General features: G+C 36.9%; 3 protein-coding genes across 4 annotated transcripts; 2 read left to right on the top strand and 1 right to left on the bottom strand.

The window, feature by feature from the left end:
• The first annotated feature begins 3,243 nt into the window (after positions 1-3,243).
• LOC108729504 (putative sodium-coupled neutral amino acid transporter 7) lies at positions 3,244-7,994 on the top strand. The gene is made up of 4 exons (XM_018458655.1): positions 3,244-3,526; positions 5,992-6,352; positions 6,419-6,668; positions 6,875-7,994. The coding sequence occupies exons 1-4, from the start codon at positions 3,424-3,426 to the stop codon at positions 7,529-7,531; spliced, it is 1,371 nt and encodes a 456-aa protein (XP_018314157.1). The 5' UTR covers positions 3,244-3,423; the 3' UTR covers positions 7,532-7,994.
• Positions 7,995-8,004: 10 nt separating this feature from the next.
• LOC108729506 (E3 ubiquitin-protein ligase RNF123) lies at positions 8,005-15,961 on the bottom strand. The gene is made up of 10 exons (XM_018458659.1): positions 15,571-15,961; positions 14,009-14,331; positions 12,565-13,558; positions 11,465-11,591; positions 11,238-11,341; positions 9,624-10,843; positions 9,097-9,425; positions 8,870-9,035; positions 8,632-8,782; positions 8,005-8,474 (listed from the first exon to the last, which is right to left on the bottom strand). The coding sequence occupies exons 1-10, from the start codon at positions 15,672-15,674 to the stop codon at positions 8,165-8,167; spliced, it is 3,828 nt and encodes a 1,275-aa protein (XP_018314161.1). The 5' UTR covers positions 15,675-15,961; the 3' UTR covers positions 8,005-8,164.
• A 2,844-nt stretch (positions 15,962-18,805) lies between these two features.
• Positions 18,806-23,598, top strand: LOC108729505 (bolA-like protein 3). 2 transcript variants are annotated; one of them, XM_018458657.1, is made up of 4 exons: positions 18,806-19,042; positions 20,134-20,260; positions 22,158-22,246; positions 23,361-23,589. In XM_018458657.1, exons 1-4 carry the CDS (start codon positions 19,001-19,003, stop codon positions 23,424-23,426), a joined length of 324 nt encoding a protein of 107 aa, XP_018314159.1. In that variant the 5' UTR covers positions 18,806-19,000; the 3' UTR covers positions 23,427-23,589. The 2 variants fall into 2 exon arrangements, with proteins under 2 accessions (XP_018314159.1, XP_018314158.1); XM_018458656.1 differs by lacking the exon at positions 18,806-19,042 and having other exon boundaries at positions 20,080-20,260; positions 23,361-23,598.
• Positions 23,599-24,273: the final 675 nt, after the last annotated feature.

The following is a 24,273-nucleotide window of genomic DNA, read 5'->3' as shown; positions in this document are numbered from 1 at the left end:
CGATTAGACGCTCTTTCAGGTAATATCATGATTTTCAACAAACTTTGATTTTCGTTTCGCATTTAAAATATTTTATTCTTATTTTATTCTTTATTGAAATATTTTATTCTATTATTGAAATATAAAGTGTGTGTGTGTGTATATATATATTTTTATTATAATATGGTAATTTTTTATTTAGCGTGTATTATATTTAGTTGATTAAACTAAAGAACGAAATTTTTAAGAACCAAAATACTCGTACAAAAGGAAACTAAGCATCTTTGATTTTATGTTCTTCGTAATCTTTCGGCAGGCAAGGTCGCTTTATTTTACAGATAATCTCACTTTTATCAGAATATTGTAAAATTAACAGAGATAATCGATCCGAAGAGATCAAGTACAGCTGACACAAAGCGATCGATGAACGCAACATTCGATATTAACAATTTTTTTTAATGAATTAACGTCACGCTGATCAATTAACTCCTTTATCGTATACAATTTTATTTCTTGTTGATTTTAAGGAAGTAAGTTAATTTCTGAGAAAAAATATTTTAATTATTTTAATTATTTTTTTTTTTCCTTTAATATCTACATTATAGTCTTAAAAATATATAGGATGTCCCAGATTTCGCGTGGTATCAGTCAGTAGCAGATTTCTGAGATCATTTCAAGAAAATCCTAATATCAAAATGAGACTACAGTAGTTTCTAAATGAGAAAGGTTAAAATGTTTTCAAGCTATTTTCAATAGTTTTCAATTCTATTCTCTCCTATTTTTCTAAACACCTTCATTATTACTGTACAATGTGTCATGTCTGAGCACACGAATTTCGGATAGTTTAATTATCTATAACTTTAAATTCTTCTAATTTTTTTTTTTTTTTAAACTACATTAAAGAAAAATTGCAATTAAGAAAAATTTTATTGCAAAATTCGAAAAATTGATGAAATTACAGAGAAGAATGTAATAATAAGTACTAACACCGACGAGATGTTATTAAAGACGGCCGATTTTACAAAAGTTCGCGTGACTGTTAAAATTTAAATGATTGAGAATAAAAGACCGATAATATAATGGTACTAATTTTATGATTTATTAGTTTCGTAATATATATATATATATATATATTTATATATTTATATTTAAAACTCAATAATACTCGATTTTTATTTAAAATTATGGTTTTAATGTTATCATACGTCAGAGTTCAATTATCAATAGACATGATAACTACAGAAAAAAAAATAATTTTGCGGCAATAGTATATGTGTAAGACATCATAGAATTACAAGTTATACTTATTTATGCAGAATTTATATAATAAAAAAATCATGAATTTAGCAATGTATTATCCAAACATTTATGTTGATAATCGCAATTTTATATCAATTGCCGATACCGACTTCAAATATCCCTGGACCCTTTCTTTTTAATTGTGATGGCACTCGCCGCAGAAATGACGGCGATTCCGATTTCCCTAGACTAGAGACCCTCTAATCAAGGGGTCGATTCTGTATCTTTAAACAAGGTGAAAATTACAAAAGTGAACAAATTTACTAGGTGTTGACCAATGCGTGGCGCTCTAATCTCACATCCCCACACATCAGGGTATCGATCATGTAACTTTTTCTCTAGAGTGGAAACGTGAAAAGTGAAAATTTTTATGCATGTATGTATGTACACGCACCGGCAGGAATGGTGTCCCTCGGCGTTCGGCGCGCGACGCTACACACTCGTACCGAAGTTCACACGTACGTGTTACTGGAAGCATGCAAAGCTATTACAATGAGTCTCAAAATTACACGTAATTATGCACAAAAATTTTTTACAGTATTAAGAATTTTTATGCATAATTACATCATTTTGTGCATAATAAAAATATTATGAATATTGGCGAGCGGGAGACACCGGGGGATCTCACTCGCGCTAGTAACAAATGTGTGAAACAGCGAAAGGACACCGCGAGCCGATATCACGTCCAATTACGCTTTCTCTCTCAATCTCCATTCCTGCCGGTGCGTGTACATATACACGCTCATACAAAAAATTTTCACTTTTTACGTTTCCGCTCTAGGGAAAAAGTTACATGGTCGATACCCAGGGAATTGATTCTGTATCTTGAAACGAGATAAAAATTACAAAAGAGTGAGCAAATTTACTAGAATACTGATAATTTCATTGGTCAACACCTAGTAAATTTGCTCACTTTTGTCATTTTCACCTTGTTTGAAGATACAGAATCGATCCCCAGGTTTGTTCGCGTCGCAAGCTCCAACATGCTCCAATATGCTCCTACCATAGCTCCTTCTCACTCTACCAAGCGCGTTCGAGTGAGTAGGAGCTATGGTAGAAGCATATTGGAACATGTTGGAGCATGCGACGCGAACAAACTAATCGTTACCTATTGCTATAGCTACAGCAGCTACAGTACTGTGCGCTCAGCTGTAAACCAACGCGCATGTGCGAGTGCGGGGCATGTCTGGCATCACTGATTGGCGGTTTGGAGTGTACGGATGATTTTTCGATGGAAAAATAGAAAAAGTGACATGATCTAGAGAAAACATTACATGATCGATGATCGCCTCATGACGCCTGATGATGCATGGATACTCTGACCTTTGCTCCGTGAAGCGCAGTGGAGAGTAGAGTCCTATATATAAAGAGAAGCGACATTGACGTCCGAGTTTCTGGGGGTCAATTCTGTATCTTCAAACAAGGTGAAAATGACAAAAGTGAGCAAATTTACTAGGTGTCGACCAATGAAATTATCAGTATTCTAGTAAATTTGCTCACTTTTGTAATTTTCACCTCGTTTCAAGATACAGAATCGATCCCCTAGTGTGCTGAAGCAAGCGTTCCATTTTCGCAAATATACTGCCAGTGTACAGTGAAATGATAGTAACGGAACGTCCGCAGCTGTTTACACAGCTGATACACGTGGCCGTCGACCACGTTGTTTGCACTATTTAATGCGTTATATAAGCCTTAAGTAATAAAAGTTGGTCAATTTTTTACGGCTTAAAGCTTAAAATATCTATTGTAGATCTAAAGTAATGAAATACTTTAGAGCTCACTCCGCTAACGGAGTCAACGGAGTACAATGTTGGTGGTTGGAGTATGTTTATGTTTACGACACTGGAGCGGTCGAAACATGGCGGCGTAGGGGGTGATGATAGGGATCATCCGATCTGGTGGTGGGGGTTCGATGTCGCTTCTCTTTATATATAGGACTCTAGTGGAGAGTCTGGAATCTGGAGACAGCCGGTGAAGCGTTCATGGACTTTGCGCACCGGAAAGTGGTGGCACAGTATATACTGTGGTGGTGGATTGAGATTGAGGGGGCCCCGCAAACTGAGAAGAAAGAGGAGCATCTGTCACAAAACAAAGCATCATAGTCACTTCATCAGAATCAGTCACAGTTCAAAAATCGCGTTAAAAATGGATCATCTTGTGAGCGATCTCGAGCCGCTTTTCCCCGACAATCTGTTTCAGTCAACTGGACCGAGTCTTTCGTACGCGCGTAACAATGAAACTCGAAGAGGTAACATTGATGGGCATTACAACATTGCGATGTTACAAAATTGACGAAGCGTTATCTTATAGATATGTTCCGAGAAAACATCTGATTTTCATTCAACACAATTACTTTTACATAAACTGTTACGCAATTGTTTACAAGCACTGTCTCACCTTCGATTTCTATGAAATTAGGCTCATTCGACGCGTTTTTGCACAAAATGAAAGAATCTGACAGAAAAAAAAGTGCGGGACTGCCCTGTGCTGCTCTATGAAGCGAGATATTAAGGCTGGGTTCGGGGAGCGCGCTATCAGCGCTATTGTGTCATGCTATCCTTGTTTTACGTCTAGTGGACGATGAATGACACAAATAGCTCTAGTAGCGCCCGAACGCAGCCTAATGCGGGGTAGGGTCATAGAAGTCGTAGCGGTTGTAGGGTCATAGAAAATTGACCAATCACAGTTGATTATTCTTCTCATATTCGACTCTGATTGGTCAATTTTCTACGACATAAGACTCTACGATTGTTACGACTTCTATTGTAGATCCCGCATAAGCGTTAAAAGTTGACTACTATTCAGTTTTCAGGTTAGGAAATCTGTCGTATCGAGACGATGGCATGGGCCCATTCCACAACTCACGGTTAACTCTTGATAACCGTGATTCGACTTATTCATTGTCTCTTTCCAATTCTAGAATTGGAAAGGGAAAAGGACTTTCAAATCCGTTAAAGAGAGGAAAAAAGTATTTGTCACCATCTTAAATAATTTCACTGAAATAAGTTTCATTATTCACTGTCAGTACTGGCAGCATTGCACATGCCGTTCCAAAATATATCGGAGTAAACTTCCAATATACTTTTGCGTTTATATGACGTCATAAATTTTTGCGTCACTTCCTATTTCTATCACTGCGACTGGCGAGGTCAGGCAATCGCAGTAAAAAGATCGCGAAATTCAACGAAATGGAAAATCAGGAAAAAATTTGTTTTTTTAGATGTCGAAACGAATAATGTCGAAAAGTTATGACATATTATAGTGAATAAAGTAGATGCAGAAAAAGCACGCAAAGATATGAATATAATTAATAATTCCAAATTTTATCAAAATTTAAAAAATTATTTCTACACAGTCCTACCAAGTACTACTAAATCGTTTCGTTATGCAACGTTGCAACGTCATAAAAGTACTATTAGTAATTTCAAAACGCTTCTGCAATACTACTTTATGACGTCATATTGTCAATACTGACAGTGAATAACGAAACGCAGCCTTACTTCAGTATGTACGATACTTCGCAGTATTGTAATCACTGTATTATGGCTGTGTTCCAAAGTTCACTGTCAGCGCTGAAAATCTACAGTTTACATTACGTATATACTATACATTTTGTATAGAATGATAAATTAAATAGATGCAGGGGAGATCGCGGGGCTAAGTGGGCACCTTTTTTTCAATTGCCACTTTCAATAACAAAGTAAACTGTTTTGGCCAAGTGATTATTAGCGTTTTATAGAGTTATTATAAGACTACAAGATGGCAATAAAAAGTTTTGGTGTTCGCAACTTCATTTCATCCATATACATAAAAAATGATGTGATTCGAAAAATGAAATCTCAAAAATTATTTTTGACTATCGAAAACACGTTTGATTATCAAAACATTCTAAACATAACAACGCGGCATCTTAACTTAACCAAACTTCGTTGGTAAAGAAGACACGCAAGATGCCATCTACAATATAAATTGGGAACTCATATAAGATATATTTTTGCCACTCAAAATTCAAATATCAGCTTAGCCCCGGTGTCCCCTACTATTCGAATTTGTAACAGTGAAACTGAAACATTACATTACTCAATTGTATTTTTTAAATGCTTCATTAAATGTATCATGTATCAGTTCTCAACGTTATCAATGCTGTTTCGAATTGTTTTATATACACACAAAGTTTTAATTGAAAAAAGCCTTAAGTCATAAAAATTGCTATAAAATAAATAATACATGAAAAAAAATCACTTTTTAAGCGTGTATGGTAATAAATATTAATTCAATTAATTAATATCATAATTACGAAGAACTTGTGTTTTTTTTTATTTTTCAGTTAATATACAATGAATTGTTGTTAATACAATATACGAGTATGCGTGCACGAGGCAAATTAGACTATGCAATTATACGTATACATAATACACATATATTTAACTTTTAATTGACATAATATATTGCACAAGTACAACCTTCGGACGATCAATAATATTATCTAATATCAAATAATATTGATACAGGAGTCACTTAACATCTTCTTTCTTCTTTTAATTAGTTAAGATGAACTATATATAGAAACTGAATAATTTAAAGTTAGACTTTAAATTTGAAGATTTATCTGATTTATATTCAAGATATATCAAGATTATAGATTTAAAAGTACACACAAAATGAGTTAATAATAAAAAAAATTTGTTGGACATCTGTTGTACGTTACATTAGGTGCTGGCGTCTTGGGAATAATCTTTTTGATCGTGAACACTACACTGGGAGCTGGATTGTTGAATTTCCCACAGGCCTTTGATAAGGCTGGCGGGATAGGAACTGCTATCTTGGCTCAACTTGCCTTGCTTGTATTGATCACAGCTACTCTGGTGATACTGGCCAGTTGTAGCAACAGTACAGGCACCGATACAATGCAAGATACATTCGCTGGATTATGTGGATCCAAGTCACTTGCTTTCTGCGGAATCTGCGTAGCTGTTTACAGCTTCGGTTGTTGCTTAACATTTCTGATAATCGTTGGTGATCAGTTCGATAGAGTGTTTGCCACATATTATGGTCTTGACTATTGTCATACGTGGTAATTACAAAAAAAGAAATGCAACTCGTCAGATTGTGTCTTTATTTTAGAAATTCAATTTTCTAGGTATTTATCCAGGCCATTTGTGACAGCTTTATCTTGCAGTATATTTGTACTGCCGCTGTGCTTTTTTAAAAGACTGGATGTTCTAAGTTACGCAAGTTCCATTGGTTGTATAACCATCATTTATGTCGTATGGTTAATTATTTATAAAAGCTTCGGCGAGCAGAACAACACTGTATCACCTATAAAAATCTGGCCAGACAATGGATACGAAATTCTACAGATAATACCCATCGTTTGCTTCGCTTATCAAGTACGAATTCTTAATCTATGTATTATTCGATTAAATACGAATTTAATGTTTTACATTAAATATTATATTAATAGTATAATCATTACATGCTCTATATTATTATAATAATAATAATAATAATAATTGTAATATGATCTTTATTATTGCTCCCACATAAATTATATTGTTTAAATCAATACATATGTACAGGTATGCACATTTTACAGAGTCACATGACGGCGATACCGACTTATGCCTGCATGAAGGACCGTAATTTGTGCAAGTTCACTCTGTGTGCCGTCGTCAGCATGCTGATCTGTTACGGCACGTACAGCGTTGTCGGTTATTTCGGCTACGCCACGTTCGGTAGTGGCAAAGTCCCAAGCGATATCCTGCAAGGCTACACCGATAAGAGTGCCGTCGTGACCGTGGCGATAATTGCAATTGTGATCAAAAACTTTACAACCTATCCCATCGTATTATATTGCGGCCGAGACGCGCTTCTCAGTATCTTCAATGTGAGTTTCGATCGAATTGGCATCCGTGTGATCATCACGTTGATTTGGTTCATCCTGTCGCTAGTCATCGCCATTCTGGTGCCAGACATCTCACCGGTCATCAACTTATTAGGATCGTTGTCCGCGACGTTTATTTTCATCCTACCAGGTATCTGTCTCCTACAAAACGTATTCCTCAGAGATCCAGAATTATACTTAAATATTAAGGACCGCATGCTGGTCGTCTTCGCAATCTTCTTGATCGCATTCGGGGCCTTTGTATGCGGCGTCGTGTTTATGGAGGCTCTTCAAGATCTACAGAAGACACCGGCTAAACCGCCATTAGTCACTGGTTTCAGACAGCTCAGAGAGAGCTTGTGTGTTTGATAGTAATGGTACACTCGAAATACACATTAGACGTTGTGCGATCTGAGAAACTTGGGAGATTTTTTTTATTAGCATCGGTAACAATTCATTAACGGCGTGCCACGCTCTCTATAGATCTCATACGTAACTCAATTCAAATGAAATTAAGAAAGCTAATTTGCAATCCGAATATATGCTTTACTTTTAGCCAATATTACGATAGAAAGATATAGTTAAGGCATAAAAAAAGACTGATATATATATATATATATATACACACACAATTTTTATCAGTAAAAGTTTTACAGGTTAACTCATTTGCACATATAATTGTGTGAATATAATTCTTTTCTACTTTTGACATTTCTTCCTTCGTCAAGATGTGCTCAACAGTATATAGGTTTATTATATTTGTGAATAAAAAAAGAACTTTGTGATATTTAACTTCCTGTTTTGTAATCATATAAATTCTTTAATTTATCCTAGTTTTCTCTTTTTTTTCTCCTCCCTCTTCCTCTCATAGAAGAATTTTTTTATTATACATTAAAATTATAAGCGAAAACTTTGTCGAGACTCGATGCTCGACGCATATATTGCAAGAATTCAAATCTTTAATATAATGTATCCAAGTTGCGAAACGATTTTATCATTGGATCAAGAAGTTGTTCTCGAAATTGAGAATTCACTGGTAAAATCATGCAAAGTGTTCCCGCTTAGATCTTCAACCTTGTCTATAATCGTTTTACAAAAGAAACATTCCCTAGTATTGAGCAAATGACGATCTATACAGATGCGACACGTTTGATGATTGCATGGCTTAAATATAGCGGTAATTGGAAACGCATAACAAATTGTACAAGCGTTATCATCATCACTTATCAATTTGGTATCGGGTAAAAGTGTATGACAGGTGTCGAGATATGTTATCATCTGCTTTACTCGGTTAATTTCATCTGCTGTTACTCTCGTAATATACAAAACAAATTATGATAATAAGACCAACAATGAGATACTTTAAAACGTAATTGGGCCAATCGTTTATTAATCAACAAACCTAGTAATCCATGATCAAAATATTGAACGTTTCAACTTCTTTAAATTAGATGTAACTCACAAGATACTTACAGTTCAACAACGAGAATGGTTTTATATTTTTCGTCTTTGTATTTTTCAATTTTGTGTCGCTCAAAACAAAATGCAGAGAACTGATCTGAAAGCTTGGTTCTGTTAATAAACTTCGTGTAATTCTGGGTATTTCAATTGTTGATTTTGCTAATAACAAAAGGCATAAGTTATTGAGGCTCATTTCATAAACATAGTTTTCTTTATAATTTATCTGCGACAAAAGTTGTAATTTACCTCCGAAATCCTTCATCTCTTTTTCGAGAAGAGCCAACAAAATACCGATAACGGCAGCTAATATAGGAAAGTGATCTACAGATTCTAAATCCGGTATTTCCAATAGCATCACATGTTGAAAACAGTTAGTTTGCGAGCTCATCCTGTTCAATACTTGGCAGAGTAACTGAAATCATGACATGATTGCACAACTCAAAGAATCGATTACTAATTCTACTCTCACTCACTTGACACAATCTGGCCAACAAGATTTCGCTGGAAGACTGATTGGGATCGCTGAAAATGTCCCAGGCTACCGTAGAGATCATCTCTAATACTCGAAGCAACGAGACAGCCAGATCAAAGCAAGTGGCACAGATCTTCAATTGTCTCGACTCGATAAACACGCGCTCCGGCCTGGACGACACGTTGTGAATCTCCTGCACCATACCGATAAACTCGGAGAATGCCCAATTCAATTGGTTTAATAGCGAGTTCAAAAATTGCGTAGACGCCTGCGGATTACCCAACAACACGTCCCTCACGTGCGCTTGATATATTACCGATGGACATGGTTCTGAAACAATACAGCGAATCCTGAAAATACCGAATTGAAATAAAGTTTAAATTTTATAAAAATCCATATGTCACACGTTGTATAAGAGTTTGCATATAATTTAGATTTGTCACACTTCAATGATTTAGGTTTAATAACGAAGTTTGAATATTTTAAGGTTTAATAATAAAGTCTAAATGAAAAAAGAGAATAACTTACTTATGAGCTGATAGACAGATTCCTGTTGCTTCATGCCTATCTTCGAGAGATGCGGGCTTTTCTCGTATCGAAAAGCAAAGCCGTTACCTTGCCAAAATCTAAGCAAGACCCAATTGGACTGCGCCCAGGCTCTGTTCTCATACGGTTTCAACAAACTCGTGACAATTTTAATCCTGCTCTTGCGCGGCACGTTCTCCAGTGCTTCCAGCATCAACGGATTTGACACGAAACCAGCAAGTGCAAGTATCAGCACATCCTTAGAATTGGCGTGTACTATACGCGGATCGAGAAAGTGATCGCACAGAAATTCAGCAGCGTTGCACAGTATCGTTCGATAATCCGGGATATTCTCGATCGGCACAGTGGGATGCATGTGGGCGCGCAAGCTCACGCTCAGATCAGATAACGTCTCCAGATAGAAATCGGGCACGAAGCTGAACATGTTGCCCTGTTGACTGGCCGTTTGCAGAGTCAACGTGATCACTTTCAACAACCAGGCCAATTGCGCTTGTTTTTCTTCCGAGTATACAGCGGCTCTGATCCACGCCATGTGTCTTGCTTGCTCCGACAATTTTTTATTAAATATATCCGTCGTACGGAGTAGCTCTCTTTGTATTGCTTTCGCGTTGGGACTCTCCCCCGGACTCGTCTCCCGCTTGACATGTTCGAGCCTCGCCTTGGTGTTGGCGATCGCGTTAATGTAGGCGGACATACTGTCGCGCAGACCAGCCACCTTGGCCAATTGCTTTTTCGCTGCTACATGATAGAATAAGATAATATCGTCTAATAATTCCATCAACGAGATCGCCGGATCTACAGGACCGTGACGTATCGGAGTCCTATCTTCTCTAGTCCTATCTCTATACGAGAAAAATCCAAATCTCTCCAGTATCATAGAACTACCTTGGCTCGTTGATGCCGTCGGCGGATTGATATTAATTAAGCGAGGGTAAATGGCTGCGGGTATAGTTACGGGCAAGTCGACAATTTGTCTCATGGCTGTATCGGTAATGGCGTAAGCGTTATTTGACGCTTCATTCGTCGCCGTTGTAGTATGCTGTTGCTGCTGTTGCTGGTGTTGCTGTTCCATCGCAATGATTATCTCATGATCTGAACCTAGGAGGCGTAGCAATTCGTTCCTGAATGTCTTGTTTAAGTGGGTTATTACGCCACCAAGTCTGTCGATTCCAGAGTAATCGATCGATGCATCGTAGAACGCCCTGCCCATTCCAATTTATAAGGAAATGCTATTACGTAAATTAAACATCGCTCAATAATATTTGCGAATTATAACAATAATAATATACGAAGCGGATGCTTATATATTTGGTAAAGAGAAATAAAAAAGGGAATTGCAATTCTCGGGTATACATGCCAATGGACAAAATACGTAATTAACAAACGTAATTACATAACAATAAACATGATGCATCAAACTAACATTGCAAAGGTTCAAGCATTTTAGTATTATTGTATATAGATACACATTGTATATAAACTGTATGAGAGAAAAATGTTAAGCTGATTGAAAGTTTCTACGTTAATAAAGTAGAAAGAGCTGATTCTCCTTTCGCGAATGTATGTGTCTGATAATTCTTGGTTATGTCTTATTACCTGCAAGGTATATAGACAGGGCTTGTCCCAATTTCAGTGTCCCATAAAATTCTGAATGCAACCAGAAGACGATGAAAGCAACATAATGTGATTGGCAGGGGTGTCTGCAGAATTGGTAAAATGCCTGCAGGTTTGCTGGCTGAATGCACGATAATTACGCGGACGAGTCGCGCATATAAGTCTCCGTATTTACTACATATTTACTACTACATATGTAGTATACTTACACGATTGGATATTAGATTTTCCTGAACAAAACGTTTGAATTTTTTCAAAAAAATAGCCCTCGATGTTGGCCTCTTGACTGTTCCATCGGTATTATTTAACAAAATGACTAGTAACTTGACTTGTAATGTAAAAAAAAAAAAAAAAAAAAAAAAAAGTACAGTGTTATTATTTTTAAGATAAAATGTCCATATATGTAAAAATTAAACAATTATATCTTTTGCGAATATGAGATAAAAAAGATATCTTTATCCTTAATTCTTAAGCTCTTAGCTTAAGAATTAGGTAAATATAATTTTAGGTGACACCTCCCACAATTTCAATGTCCTTTAGATATGTCGTAGGGGAGAGTATCCTGAGTGATTCCCCACAAGAATTAAGTGGGGGATGGCATTGATTCAGGAAATATAGTAAATTAAAATTCTATAATATGTACACAAGATAACATTGGTATAAGAGGTATAATACATATTACATAATATATTATTATATATATAAATAATAATTATTATTATATAATAGTGCAATTTGTATACCGTACTAATCTCTTAAAGAATGTAAACAATCATCCTTCCTACCTGTTTAGAGGCGTATAACTTCCACGCGAAGCGCCTCCCATCCCACCTCCTCCCCTGCTTAGGGGCGCATGACTTTCCGAGATTTACCATATTTCTTTGGAATGTCGTGCGCCCCGAAGCAGGGAGGGAGGGGGGAGTTGGGGTGAAAGTCGCTTCACTTGGAAGTCGTGCGCCACTATGCGGGGGGAGGAGAGGTGGGGTGGGAGTCGCTTCATGTGGAAGCCGCGCGTCCCTAAGCAGGGGGGTGGTGGGATGAAAGTCGCTTCGCGACTTTCCACTTGTGGAAAGTCGTATGCTATGACTTTATTATGAAACTTTAATTTATTATATCTTCCAAACCAACGCCGTCCCCCACTTAATTCTTGTGGGGAATCACTCAGGACACTCTCCCCTACAACAATCTAAAGGACATTGAAATCGGTGAGGTGTCGCCTAAAATTAATATTTGTCAAGAATTAATCTGTAAATGATTATGATTGTGAAAAAGTTTTAATGTCTTAAAAGTTGTTGCAAGAGCTAAGCATTTAATCGCACCTGATATAGCAGCTTTGATGCGCTCACAGGCATACAGATAACTGGTCTTGTTTGTCTCGATCGACGAATCCAGGGGATTCGTCTCCCACCAGACTTTCTCCACTACGTTTGATAATCCGCCTTCATCAAGCGGTTTCACGTGTACAAAGTTGGCAAAACGCACGCGATCGAACAACAGGTATTGTAGAAAATATTGCCGCGTGACAGTGTGCTGACAAATCTTAGTCAGCAGTATTAAGCTCTTGCATTGATCCGGATATTCGAGTAGCAAAGAAACATGCCGGAAGGCGGACAGTAAGTGGAGCACTGTGCTTTCTAAACACATTTTAATTTCGTGCTCCTCCAGAAATGTCCACAGCAGATCCAGACAGACAATCGATCGCGCGCTGTAAATATTTGAGTAAGCGGATTTCGTGGCAGAGTCATCGGTGGTCAGATTGCAGAGCATTTGTATAAACGGCACAAAAACCGTCTCGGTGACGTAAGGAATGGTGAGCAACGGACCAATATGTTTTAGTAAGGATCTCGCTAGGCACATGAGGAACGCATGGGCACTCATAGTCTTATCATCCAATAGAATATTCTGTTTGTCAACGTTCTTAGAATATTCCAGCAGTTCAATCACTTGCGAGAACCACTGAAAAAGAAGCATGGCTTGGCGAACTTGTTTCATCGGCGGTGCTTGCAGAGATTTGTAATCCTCAATTGGATATCTAAATGGTATCGAGCCAAAGTTGGCTGTTAGATTCTCAGTGAAAGCCAGGCTAACGGTAGGAAAGTACGCGATTCCAGCGCCCATTGGTATATTCTCGAACGCTCTACCCAGACTCCTGCCGTTCCTGTAGAAATCTATCGTACCATCATCCATGTCCAGCGCGCAACCGATAATGTCCCCCGTTAACCAGGCTTCGCCATACTTGTGCGTATTCACGTTCCATTTCCGCACACGATTTCCATCATAAGCGTATGAGTTTGGGGTGTCTCCTGAGGCAGAAATAGTAGACTCTTAGTTATTAATAAATTTAAATTAAATTAAAATAATATTTACGAAAATAAATTTTTATAATACTATTAGAGATGTAATAATTATGACCACGAGCAATTTTGTTAAAAACAAGAGAAAAAATATATATATTTCTTTTTCCTCTATGTACTTATACTATCTCACTTTAACTTATACCCTATAACTCTATCGAGATTATAGAGATAGTACAAGTTAGAGAGAGAGAGAGAGAGAGAGAGAGAGAGAGAGAGAGAGAGAGTGTACACACATATATAAATAATATAATATAATCGTAATATTTTGACAAAATTGCTCATGGCTAGATTCTGTTCAGGATCTCTAGATATTAGTAAAAAGATAGCATTTATTGGAAATTATTGCAAAAATATTGCAAGTACTGCTGCAGTTTTTGCAGCAGCGTTTCAACGCACCAACACCATACTGTTGATTAAATTTACATTGAGCGGTGCCCCATCCAACTTGCATCACTCCTTTGGATCCAAGTTGTACCTCATACATCCATTTTCCCTTGAACACTCCTGTATTGGCTCGTATTGTGCTGAAGCTACTCTGCGAATTGACACTCAATCTGTCAGGGGAGATAATGCAGAGACCATGTTGTATGGATATGTCGAATCTAACGAGATGAGGACCTATACGGCCCTCTCTATCCTCGGAATTCCACATATCAATATACAGATTCAAGAGGGATTTTCTGATATGCTCGTTTACCCAATTCAAATTCTGAAATGATCTAAAACAAAATATGACTTAGCAATTGTAATAATTGATAGAGAATGTCGCATTACTAGTAAAATTTAAAAGGTACAAAATATAAAAATATAACAGGAAAATATAAAAATATAACACATTTAAGTGTGTTACGTCCTATTTCATTTTATTTCGATACATATCTAAGTTCTTTTCAGCTGCATTGTCAAGTACTTTTTGCGACATAACATAAAGTAAAATGAAATAAGAATAAAAAATTGCAAAGCTAGGGTATTTAAAGCAGACATGTACATGGACTTTTAGATCTCGTTTACAATAGGGTTTCCTACAGCTTCAATCTTACTTCTTTCTTTATCCTTATAATACAATAATAAGTCTATAAGTATTCTTTTGGTCATTTATTCTAAGCTATGAGCTTGTGACGTTAATTTGTTATGCAGCTTTAAACTTTACAGCTACATCTGACCAACTTACTTAAAGCTTAAGGTAGCACCGGAAACGCTTTTTGTCAAAAAGAAATGTCATGATTTAGAAGCTAAAGGCTTATTAAGTTGAGTGTAGATTTATAGAGTAGAACAGAGCAACTTTTTTTTGCCTGATTCGTTCATTTCGTACAAAAAGGCGTCGAATGAACCTAATTCTATTGATTTTTGAGGTGCTGTAGCTAAACTGCGTAATTACCCCCACGATTTTATATATGGTTTTTCCGTATTAAAAGTATGGAGAACAATGCTCCATTTGTGAAGCTAAATGCTAATGAGTCTCTGTTTAAGGGACAATATTGCCCCAGATATGATCGATATTACTATCTTGATCAAATCAGGTGTGGTTAAAAATACATAGAGCCTGATTAGAAAAGATGAACTTCAATATAGAAGGGATACTATGATGCTATTCGTGATTTCTGCACAAAGCGTGTTCTTTGCTGCCCAAGGAGGATAAACGCAAATTTATTGCGTGGTATACCGTGACCCTTCATAGTAAGTCAAAAAATCAAACAGGATCGAAAGCAGAACAACAAGTCATTATCGCTGCTTTCCTTTTAGAAGACACACTCGACACAAACATCATTTTATCCTTTTTGGCATTCAATAAATGACAAAGGTAGAATAACACTTGTGTCGACTGTGTCACCTAAAAGGAAAGCAGCTTCTGATATCAAAATGATGTTAAAATGATGTTAAAATGACCATTAAAAGTCATTGAGGCTTATTAAGAAGAAGAACCCAGCTTCTGCTCCGACTAGAGACTTAACTCCCACCTGGATTGTCCGAGATGATCGTCTTTAGATCTACCAGCGGCAGTACGCTCGACGTTGAGAGGACTCGCACCGAAGATCCTATACAGAACTTTGTCCGCGTCCATCACCGCTACTGAGAATTTACGTTCAATGAGCAAGGTGTTACGTAGGTTAAACCGCACCGCGACGCGACATCGCCGATCCTTCACCAGCGATTCCGCGCCCTAGTCTCACGCCTCACACTTTCTTCCCAACCGCTACGTCCCACGTAGCGAGTCGCGGACTCGCCGGCGGTGTCGATAGACAGCCGACAGCGTCCGACAGCGTCTGACAGCGTCCAACAGCGTCGGCACCGACAAACGGCGATAGAATAATCGATAGACGACGGCCCTCGCCAACCCTCGGCCCCTCGCCGTCGAGGAGAGACGGGAGGACGGGAGTTTCGATTTATGCAAGAAGACTAGAACTAAGGGTGAAATCACACCCAAGCAACCAATCAGCGCTATTCCGAATAGCGCTGAATAGCGTTGATTGGTTGCTTCAATGACGCATTCTCTATTCCGCAGTCTTTTTCCTGCACGTGTGATTTCACCCTTAGGAGGATCAACTCGTGCCAATAGCGGTAGTGGGGGTGAGGCAAAAAGTGGCGACGGATAACTTCCCCCACTCTTGCGCTTCATTAGTCCTCTCTGTCGCTCTATATAGTCGTCGCTCTGTCGTTCTATAATCGTCACTTTGGCTACGTTCAGCAAGAGCAACGGTTGCACAACAGTTCAGTGAAAAGCTGCTGAACGCGCTGTTGTCAGTGTCCAATACGCAACGTGTTTACTGAGCGGACGCCATTTTTTCCATCATATTTTAAGACCGCTACCTGAGCTCAACGTGTTGAGGAATACGCCCATAACCTCAAATGTGACTCTAGACATTCTAAAATGTTCTTTAAATACATAATCGTTGTACCGTGGTACAATTACTTCATAATAATGTTCATTCTTTGATCGCATTCTACGTTCATTTTGTAACAAATTATTTCGCAATGGTTCGTCCAATTCCTTTGCTATGAAGTTTATGATATTTCTCTGTAATTCTATACCTCTCACATCATCCGCATCGTCGGCAGCAATTAATATCAAATGTAATAAATCCATGTTCACACCGAAAGAACAATACAAACAACGAAAATGACAAATTAACCTAAATAAACAGTCATACCACGGTAAATAGATGATATAAGTCACATGACTTAAGAGAATAGAATCGTTCAGCAATTGGTAACCGCTCACTCAACGGTTGTCGCAACATGTTGGAAACAAGTTGAGGTTGCTGAACGTAGCCTTTGTCGCTCTTATATCGAACTTTCACACAATGGGTGCGTTCAGCAGAACGTTTGTTTTGCAACTGTTGTAAGTTTCCTTCGCGCTAATTGGATTATACTTTTAGATCTAGAAGAATGGTCCTATCTCAGCAGACAATGGGTGCGTTCAGCAGAACGTTTGTTTTGCAACTGTTGTAAGTTTCCTTCGCGCTAATTGGATCATACTTTTAGATCTAGAAGAATGGTCCTATCTCAGCAGACAATCATAAAACGGTTGCAAAACTGTTGAGTCTGCTGAACGCAGCCAATCATAAAACGGTTGCAAAACTGTTGAGTCTGCTGAACGCAGCCAATGTGCAGTGCCGCTGCACATTGTGTGAATAACTGCGGACGTTTTTTGACTCACCCCCACCACACGAGTTGATCCTCCTTAGTTCTAGTCTTCTTGGATTTATGCGAATTGCGAGCAGCGCGTCCGTCAAAGGCGCCAACATCATGTCTAGAATCCCTATACAGAGTGTCTGGGGATCAATGGCTGCGTTCAGCAGCATGGTTGGGAAATTTAACGCTGCGAGAGGTTTCTTACATTTCCTACGTATAAAACGTATATGTATAAAATGTATAAAACGTGTATTATATACGTTAGAATTGTAAAACCCATCTCACATGAAATACAACACAGTAAGCACTGGTGAGCACTGCATAGAATTGGACCACTGGACACTGGACCAATTAGTATTCACCTTAAAGTTGTCATTTTGATTTTGATATACCTTCTTATTGGTCCAGCAGCTTTATATTAAGCTTATAGTGATATATGGGCAATGTTCCAAAATTGAACGCCTGTACCGAAAAAATCTATAGTGCACGTAATACGTAATACGTATTACATTGAGTTTGATACGTGTTCAACCCTGTTCAGCAGAGAAAGCAGTTTTGCAACTGTTGTAAAATTCTTCAATATGATTGGTTTATACGTTTAGATCTGTGTGAAGGAACCAAAGCAAGAACCAATCGTATTGAAGAATCTTACAACAGTTGCAAAGCTGCTTTCTCTGCTGAACGCAACTGTTGGAAATTTCCTTCGCGCTAATTGGATCATACTTTTAGATCTAAAAGAATGGTCCTATCTCAGCAGACAATCATAAAACGGTTGCAAAACTGTTGAGTCTGCTGAACGCAGCCATTGCGTAGGCCGGTATTCATAGTCAGTTCTTATATTCAAGACCATCTTAAGTTCTGTCTTGAGGTGTCACGAACCTATCAGAGAGCCGCATTAGCGTCTTATGGCCGTATCACACTAGCGACTCGCGGCTGCGACTGCGATTGCGACTGCGATTGCGACTTTTCCTCGACCAATCAGGAAGCAGCGACCAGCGACGGCGACTCGCGACTACTATTTGGTCGGCCGTCCATTTTTCCGAGTCGCAATCGCAGTCGCAACCAATTACGAGCGTCTGTATTGTCACGTGATGCTTGTAAATGGTTCGAAACTGAAGCAGATACACGTAGTAAATATACACAATGTCAAAACAATTCAATAAAGAGCTAGATTATCGCTTGATCGACTTTGTGGAATCCAAACCCCTTCTTTGGGTTTGCACAAGTAACATTTACAAACGAAGTGATTTAAAAAACGCAGCCTGGGACGATATAGCCAAGCAGTTGGGTCCAAATTTCACAGGTACTAATTCATATCAATTATTTACAGTTTATTAATTCCTTAAACATTTAAAATTAAAAAATTACAATTAAAATAAAAATTAAAATTTGAGGTTATATAGGATTAAAATATCTAATTAAAGAGAGAGAGATTAAAATATTTATTAAGTTTTTTATTGATATTGTTACAGGTCTTATGGTGTCACAGCGTTTCCGACTATGAATACCGGCCGTAGTCTGATTCCAGCCTGACGCTCTCAGTGGAAACATACCCATAATCCGCAGTCGGTCATCGGTGGCGTCGGTGCCTAGCTGTGCCTAGCGTTCCCGGCTCCCGGCAATATTTGTCGCTCATTATTGGTATTTACCATCAATTTTCACGACCATTCTCGACAGGATAGAGATCCGGAGAAGACAATTGAGTTTCGAAGAAAAATAAGGACGCGACGAGGAACGTCCACGACTCGTCTGACTATGTTTCGGCGTGCGTTTACATCGACCTCGCGCAGTGTATCGGTAAGCCCACGTGGTGTCCCGTCTGCGTATTTTGGATCAGAATTTTCTTTTTCAGATTATTTCACACACACACACACGCACGCACGCACGCGCGCACGCACGCACGCACGCACACGCACACACACAACGGACAATTAATTTAATGGCAGGATTGTTCTCGGCAAAATTTCTGGCTATATAATTTATTAGATTCTTATTTAATTATTTTGAGAAACATGTGCGTGCGTGTGTTTATCGTTTTCTTGTACTTTTGAAGAAAAAGTGTCATGCTAGATTTGCGAAGTTAGAGCACGCTATATTTTTATATTTGGCTTTTTAATGTAAAAAATGTGGCTTTTTTATTTTGTTGTGGAACTGTAGAACTATGAAAAGTACTACTGGAATTGTCATGATTTATATTAATAGAATTTCGTGCTAACTTCATCAGATCCAAGTTTGTTGATTTCTCATAAACAATTGCATTTGAAAATTTAAATTTATTTATTTTTAATAAAATATTGAGATAAAATTACATATTTTTTAATAGAACCATATAAATTTTTTTATTTTTGTAGTATACTTTGATTATTCGATCTCAAGGTAATTCAGAACACTCAACGTGTTACAACTAATTTAAAGTTGATCCAGGTCACCATCTTCTTTCCATCTTAAAACCACAAAACTTGTTTGAAAGACTTTTTGAAAAAATTTCTCCTTTTCGAGATATTTGCGTGCATTGGTTTAAATGGTCTATCCTGAATATACAATATGTATTACTACTTATACACACGCTGTGTTTTGTTTTCTTTATGTGTGTATATAATAAATCTAAACTTAAATATTAAGTCTATATAAGCTCTAAGTTAATAAATTTACAAATAGTATTTCTATAAATAAAAGAAAAATGTATGCATTATACATATAATCTTTTCATCTACATCTTTCTACACTTTTTGTAAATAAGAAAGATAAATAAGCTTGTTAGAATTTAATGAAATTCATTTCTTTGCTCAAATTTAATCCCTCTTGAGCAATATTTTGCATGCTATAGATAAACGATGAGACTAACAAGAACTGCAATGAGAAAGATGAATGAAACCAAACTGTTGCAGCTGCTATCTCGGCTGTGGAATGGATCTAATGGTGTACTTGCGGGTAAGCATGCCGAAGAGAAAATGATATCCATCCTGAGGAACAGGTTTCCGCAAGCTCAGTTGATTGAAGTCACCGATGTATCAGGTAAAAATTATTTTATCCTATGTATATCCATTAGAGAAAGAGTGAAAGAGAAAATTTCTTAAGGCTCCTGATTAGTCACTGCGGCAATGTTAGAATCGTGATGTCATAAGCGAGAAACGACACATTAATTTATGTTATGCTACGTGCCATTTGTAAATAAAGACAATTTGGATAAATCGAAATGACAAGATCGCTTTAAAACACTTGTAAAAATGGATGAAAACTGTCCTTTCCTTTCTTGACAGTCGGTAAATCATCGTAAAAGGCATGTACAGTGGGGGGGAGGGAGCCTCTATTCGGGTGAAAAACACACGGTTTGACAGCTGTTGAAATAGGTAAAAAATATGCTTTTACGTACGAAATTCTAAGATAACTTTAATTTTCGTCCATTTTTACGACTTTGGTGTACAAGATAAGTCATATTTTCACAATTAAGCGCATAATAACGAAATGGCACGTAACGCAACATGTTGTCAAAATCGTCACTTTTCGCGCCTCTATTAGTTTAGCCTTTTATCATGGCGAGGCGCTGTAACAGAATTTCGTCGTTCACTCCTATTTTGTCGCTTGTATGTCGGTATTTGGCATACTTATCACCATATGGTATACATGTAAAATCAAACACAAAATATAAAAATATAAAATACAGTCAAAAATATAAAATAAAGACCATATATAAACATACATAGTTATATGAAATAAAGATATGATGTTTTTAAATATGTCCATACATGTTTATACATTCTTTTTTCTTTTGTAAAATTACAGTTTTTAGTGCAAGAAAATAGTAATAACAACAAGAAAAAACATCAAAAATAATTAAAAGGATAACTATCGTATTCTTTTCAGAAAAAAAAATCAACTTTGGAGAAATGTAAAAAAAATTGCTGATGTATAATTATATGTAATTCTCTATACAATTGCATGTGTAATTTTTTTACATTTCTCTAAACTTGACGTTTTCTAAAGGAAACATGTACAAAGATCACGATAAACATGAAAAAAGACCAAAATTGGTGTTCATTCAATCAGGAGTAAGCTGATTTTCCGGTATAGATTGTGTTCCGATATACACCGCCAGTATTGGCAGTACCGCTATTACTACGCAGCGCGCTGTGATAGCGTCTAGTTCCTTCAATGACGTCATAAATGGTAGCCATATTGCCATTGCGACTACTTCTGACCTTTTCGCACTCGTTCAGAGTATAGTCGGCACGCTTCCAACTACCAAGTCACACGGACACGGGCTCGTGCTTGTGTTGCCATCGGTTGCGCCAGGCCGCCGACCGGTGGCGCTGATCGCGTGCTGCAAGCGGCCCGGAATTCGCATCACTGCTACTGAGCTGCGTTCAGGAATTAAAGAGAAGTTTGAGAAGTTAAAATAATTTGATGCTGAATGATATGATGCAATCGCGTAATGTTGAGTGCTGTTGAGACGAACGAAGCAAAATGATAAAATCTAACAAAAAACAATGACGCATTACGTACGACTTCAGCGTGCCCTGTTCACGGAAAAACGATAGTAAATGCGTTAAAGCGGTTCAAAAAATTGTTGATATTGTAAATATTAATTGTAAAATATTAAATACTACAACAGTGATAATTGCTTTTACAATTTGACAAATTATATTTTATTTTAATAAGCAAATTATTAACATAAAATTAGTAGTGTTTAAATTATATTCATCCTGGATACATTTTTAACGCATCATGTGAACATAACACATGCGCGATGGAGAAGTGCGGAATAGCGCTGATTGGTGCTTTAATGACGCATTCTCTATTCCGCAGTCCTTTTTCTTACTGCTTACGTTTTACTGCTTAAGTTTTTTTGTGTGCTATGGTCCTTAAAAAATATACTTAGCGATACATTGATATAGTCGCAATTTTATTTTAGGAGGATGCGGTGCTATGTTTGACATAAATGTTGTTGCTTTGGAATTCAAAGGACTAAATACTGTAAAGCAACATCAAATTATTAATGAGGTAAACCTTTGATGATGCCTTTGATGATTCCAGAAAAATTAGTTATATCAATCAAGTTTACATAGGCTGCTTTCCTTTTAGGAGACAGTCGACACAAGTTAATACAAGTGTCGTTCTATCTTTGTCACTCTCTGAATGAAGAAGGATAGAATGACGCTTGTGTCGATTTGTGTCATCAAATGGAAAGCAGTGATAGTTTACAACATGAAATAATAGATTCACCGTTTATATATTCTTCAGCTCAATATAATTTAATTTTTTCTATATTTTCATTCAAAGTGAATAAAAATAACAATGCGATGCAATACTTTATAATTGTATTATATACAATTATAGTGTTTTGATACTATCTCTCTTTTAAATCTTGATTATCCAAAATTCCGTTTATCGAGACGCAATAAAATAATAGTCATCAGGAATAAAGATGAAAGATGCTTCCCTGCACCAACTCAAGATCTGTAGGCAGTTGATGCCTGTGAATCTACGTTACCTTATTGTATCCTTGATATTTTTCAACAACACTGATTACCATTGTGCGATTTTCTCTGACAGCATTGGCTAACTAAATTTGAAATTGCAAAGGTCTTTGAATGCCAATATCAGATTTATTTTTCAGACTAGATGGGATAAAGATGTTATACTTTATTATGACGCATTAAGATGGCACAAGATTAGTGCCTCTAGGAGGAATTATTTTATCGGTTATCATCTATATACTATTTTGAACAGTATAAGGCTTACCGTTTTGTTTGGTGAATTCGAACTTAGAAAAAGCTCTTTGTCAAAACTTACCGGACACCCTATATATTAATGTAATCTATGTATTAAAGAATAGACAACACTTAAACTCTAATAGTACTCATTTCAAATCATCATATATTTTATGCTTTCTAATTTTAAGATTTCTCGCTTCAGGAAGTTTTTCATCACCACCACTTTAAAATATTTCAGTTTCAATCAATTATTTGACCGAAGCCGCTTTTTTCATTTTTTACAAAATATACGCGTCATTTCCTTTGAATTTCTTTGAGTCGAAGAATATATGAAAATGAAGGTGGTTGTATCATTTTGTTAGGGAGTGTGCGTGTAGTATAACCAATCTATTTTATTGCAGGTTCTTAAGGAAGAAATCAAAGATATGCATGGCCTCCGAATACATACGAGTATCCCACCAGTATAAATTTTATTTTTGGACTTTTAAATTAATTTTACAGAAATAATTAATATCGATTTTAATGAATCTAATAATGGACGTCTTAGTATCTCTTTCCAGAGTTTTTAAAAGTATATTCAAGATCAAGAATTTTTTAATTTCGGATGATATTAAAAATAATTTTAGATTTTCATCAGATATTCGAGACAATTTGTTGTATGATCAGTCCATTATTAGCTCGAACCTTCATCAATATTTAGAGATCTTGTATAAAATATAGACAATGTTATGTATATTTTATAAGATGTAAATCATATGAACAAATGTAAAAAAACCTTAGAAAAAGAATAAGTGCTTAAATACATTCCACCACCTATTTTATCAAGCATACATTTATTAAGATTTTCATAAATAAATATTTAACATTTTATCCTAGATTTTATTTTTCTGGAAAATTAAAGACCTTATCCGAGTGTATTTTTTAAGATTAGTTTCGAGCGACTCGGTAAAGTCCCTATAATTGAATTCACCGATTGGTCCGAGCGTAACTGGTGGTCATTTCAGATTGGTTTCGTGCGATTCAATAAAGATCCCGTGATTCGAGCTCTCTGATTGGTCCGAGCGTAATTGATGGAGCTTTTAAGGGTGGTTACGCGATTAAATAAAAATTCTATGAATCGAGCTCTGTGATCGGTGTGAGCGGAGCGTAACAGGTGATGTTTTCGCGGGATTCGATAAGGTCCCTATAAATTGAGCTCTGATTGGTCCGAGAACAAGTGGCCGTTTAAGGTTGGTTTCGCGTGATTTGATAAAGTCCCTATGAATAAAGCTCTCTGTTCCGAGCGTAAGGGTGAAATCACACGGTGCGAAAAAA

This window comes from Mycetomoellerius zeteki, unplaced genomic scaffold, assembly GCF_001594055.1.
Source record: "Mycetomoellerius zeteki isolate Tzet28-1 unplaced genomic scaffold, Tzet1.0 scaffold74, whole genome shotgun sequence".
Classification (NCBI taxonomy): Eukaryota; Metazoa; Arthropoda; class Insecta; order Hymenoptera; family Formicidae; genus Mycetomoellerius; species Mycetomoellerius zeteki.
The sequence above is the reverse complement of the archived record's forward strand: the minus strand, read 5'-3'. Positions and strand labels throughout refer to the sequence as shown.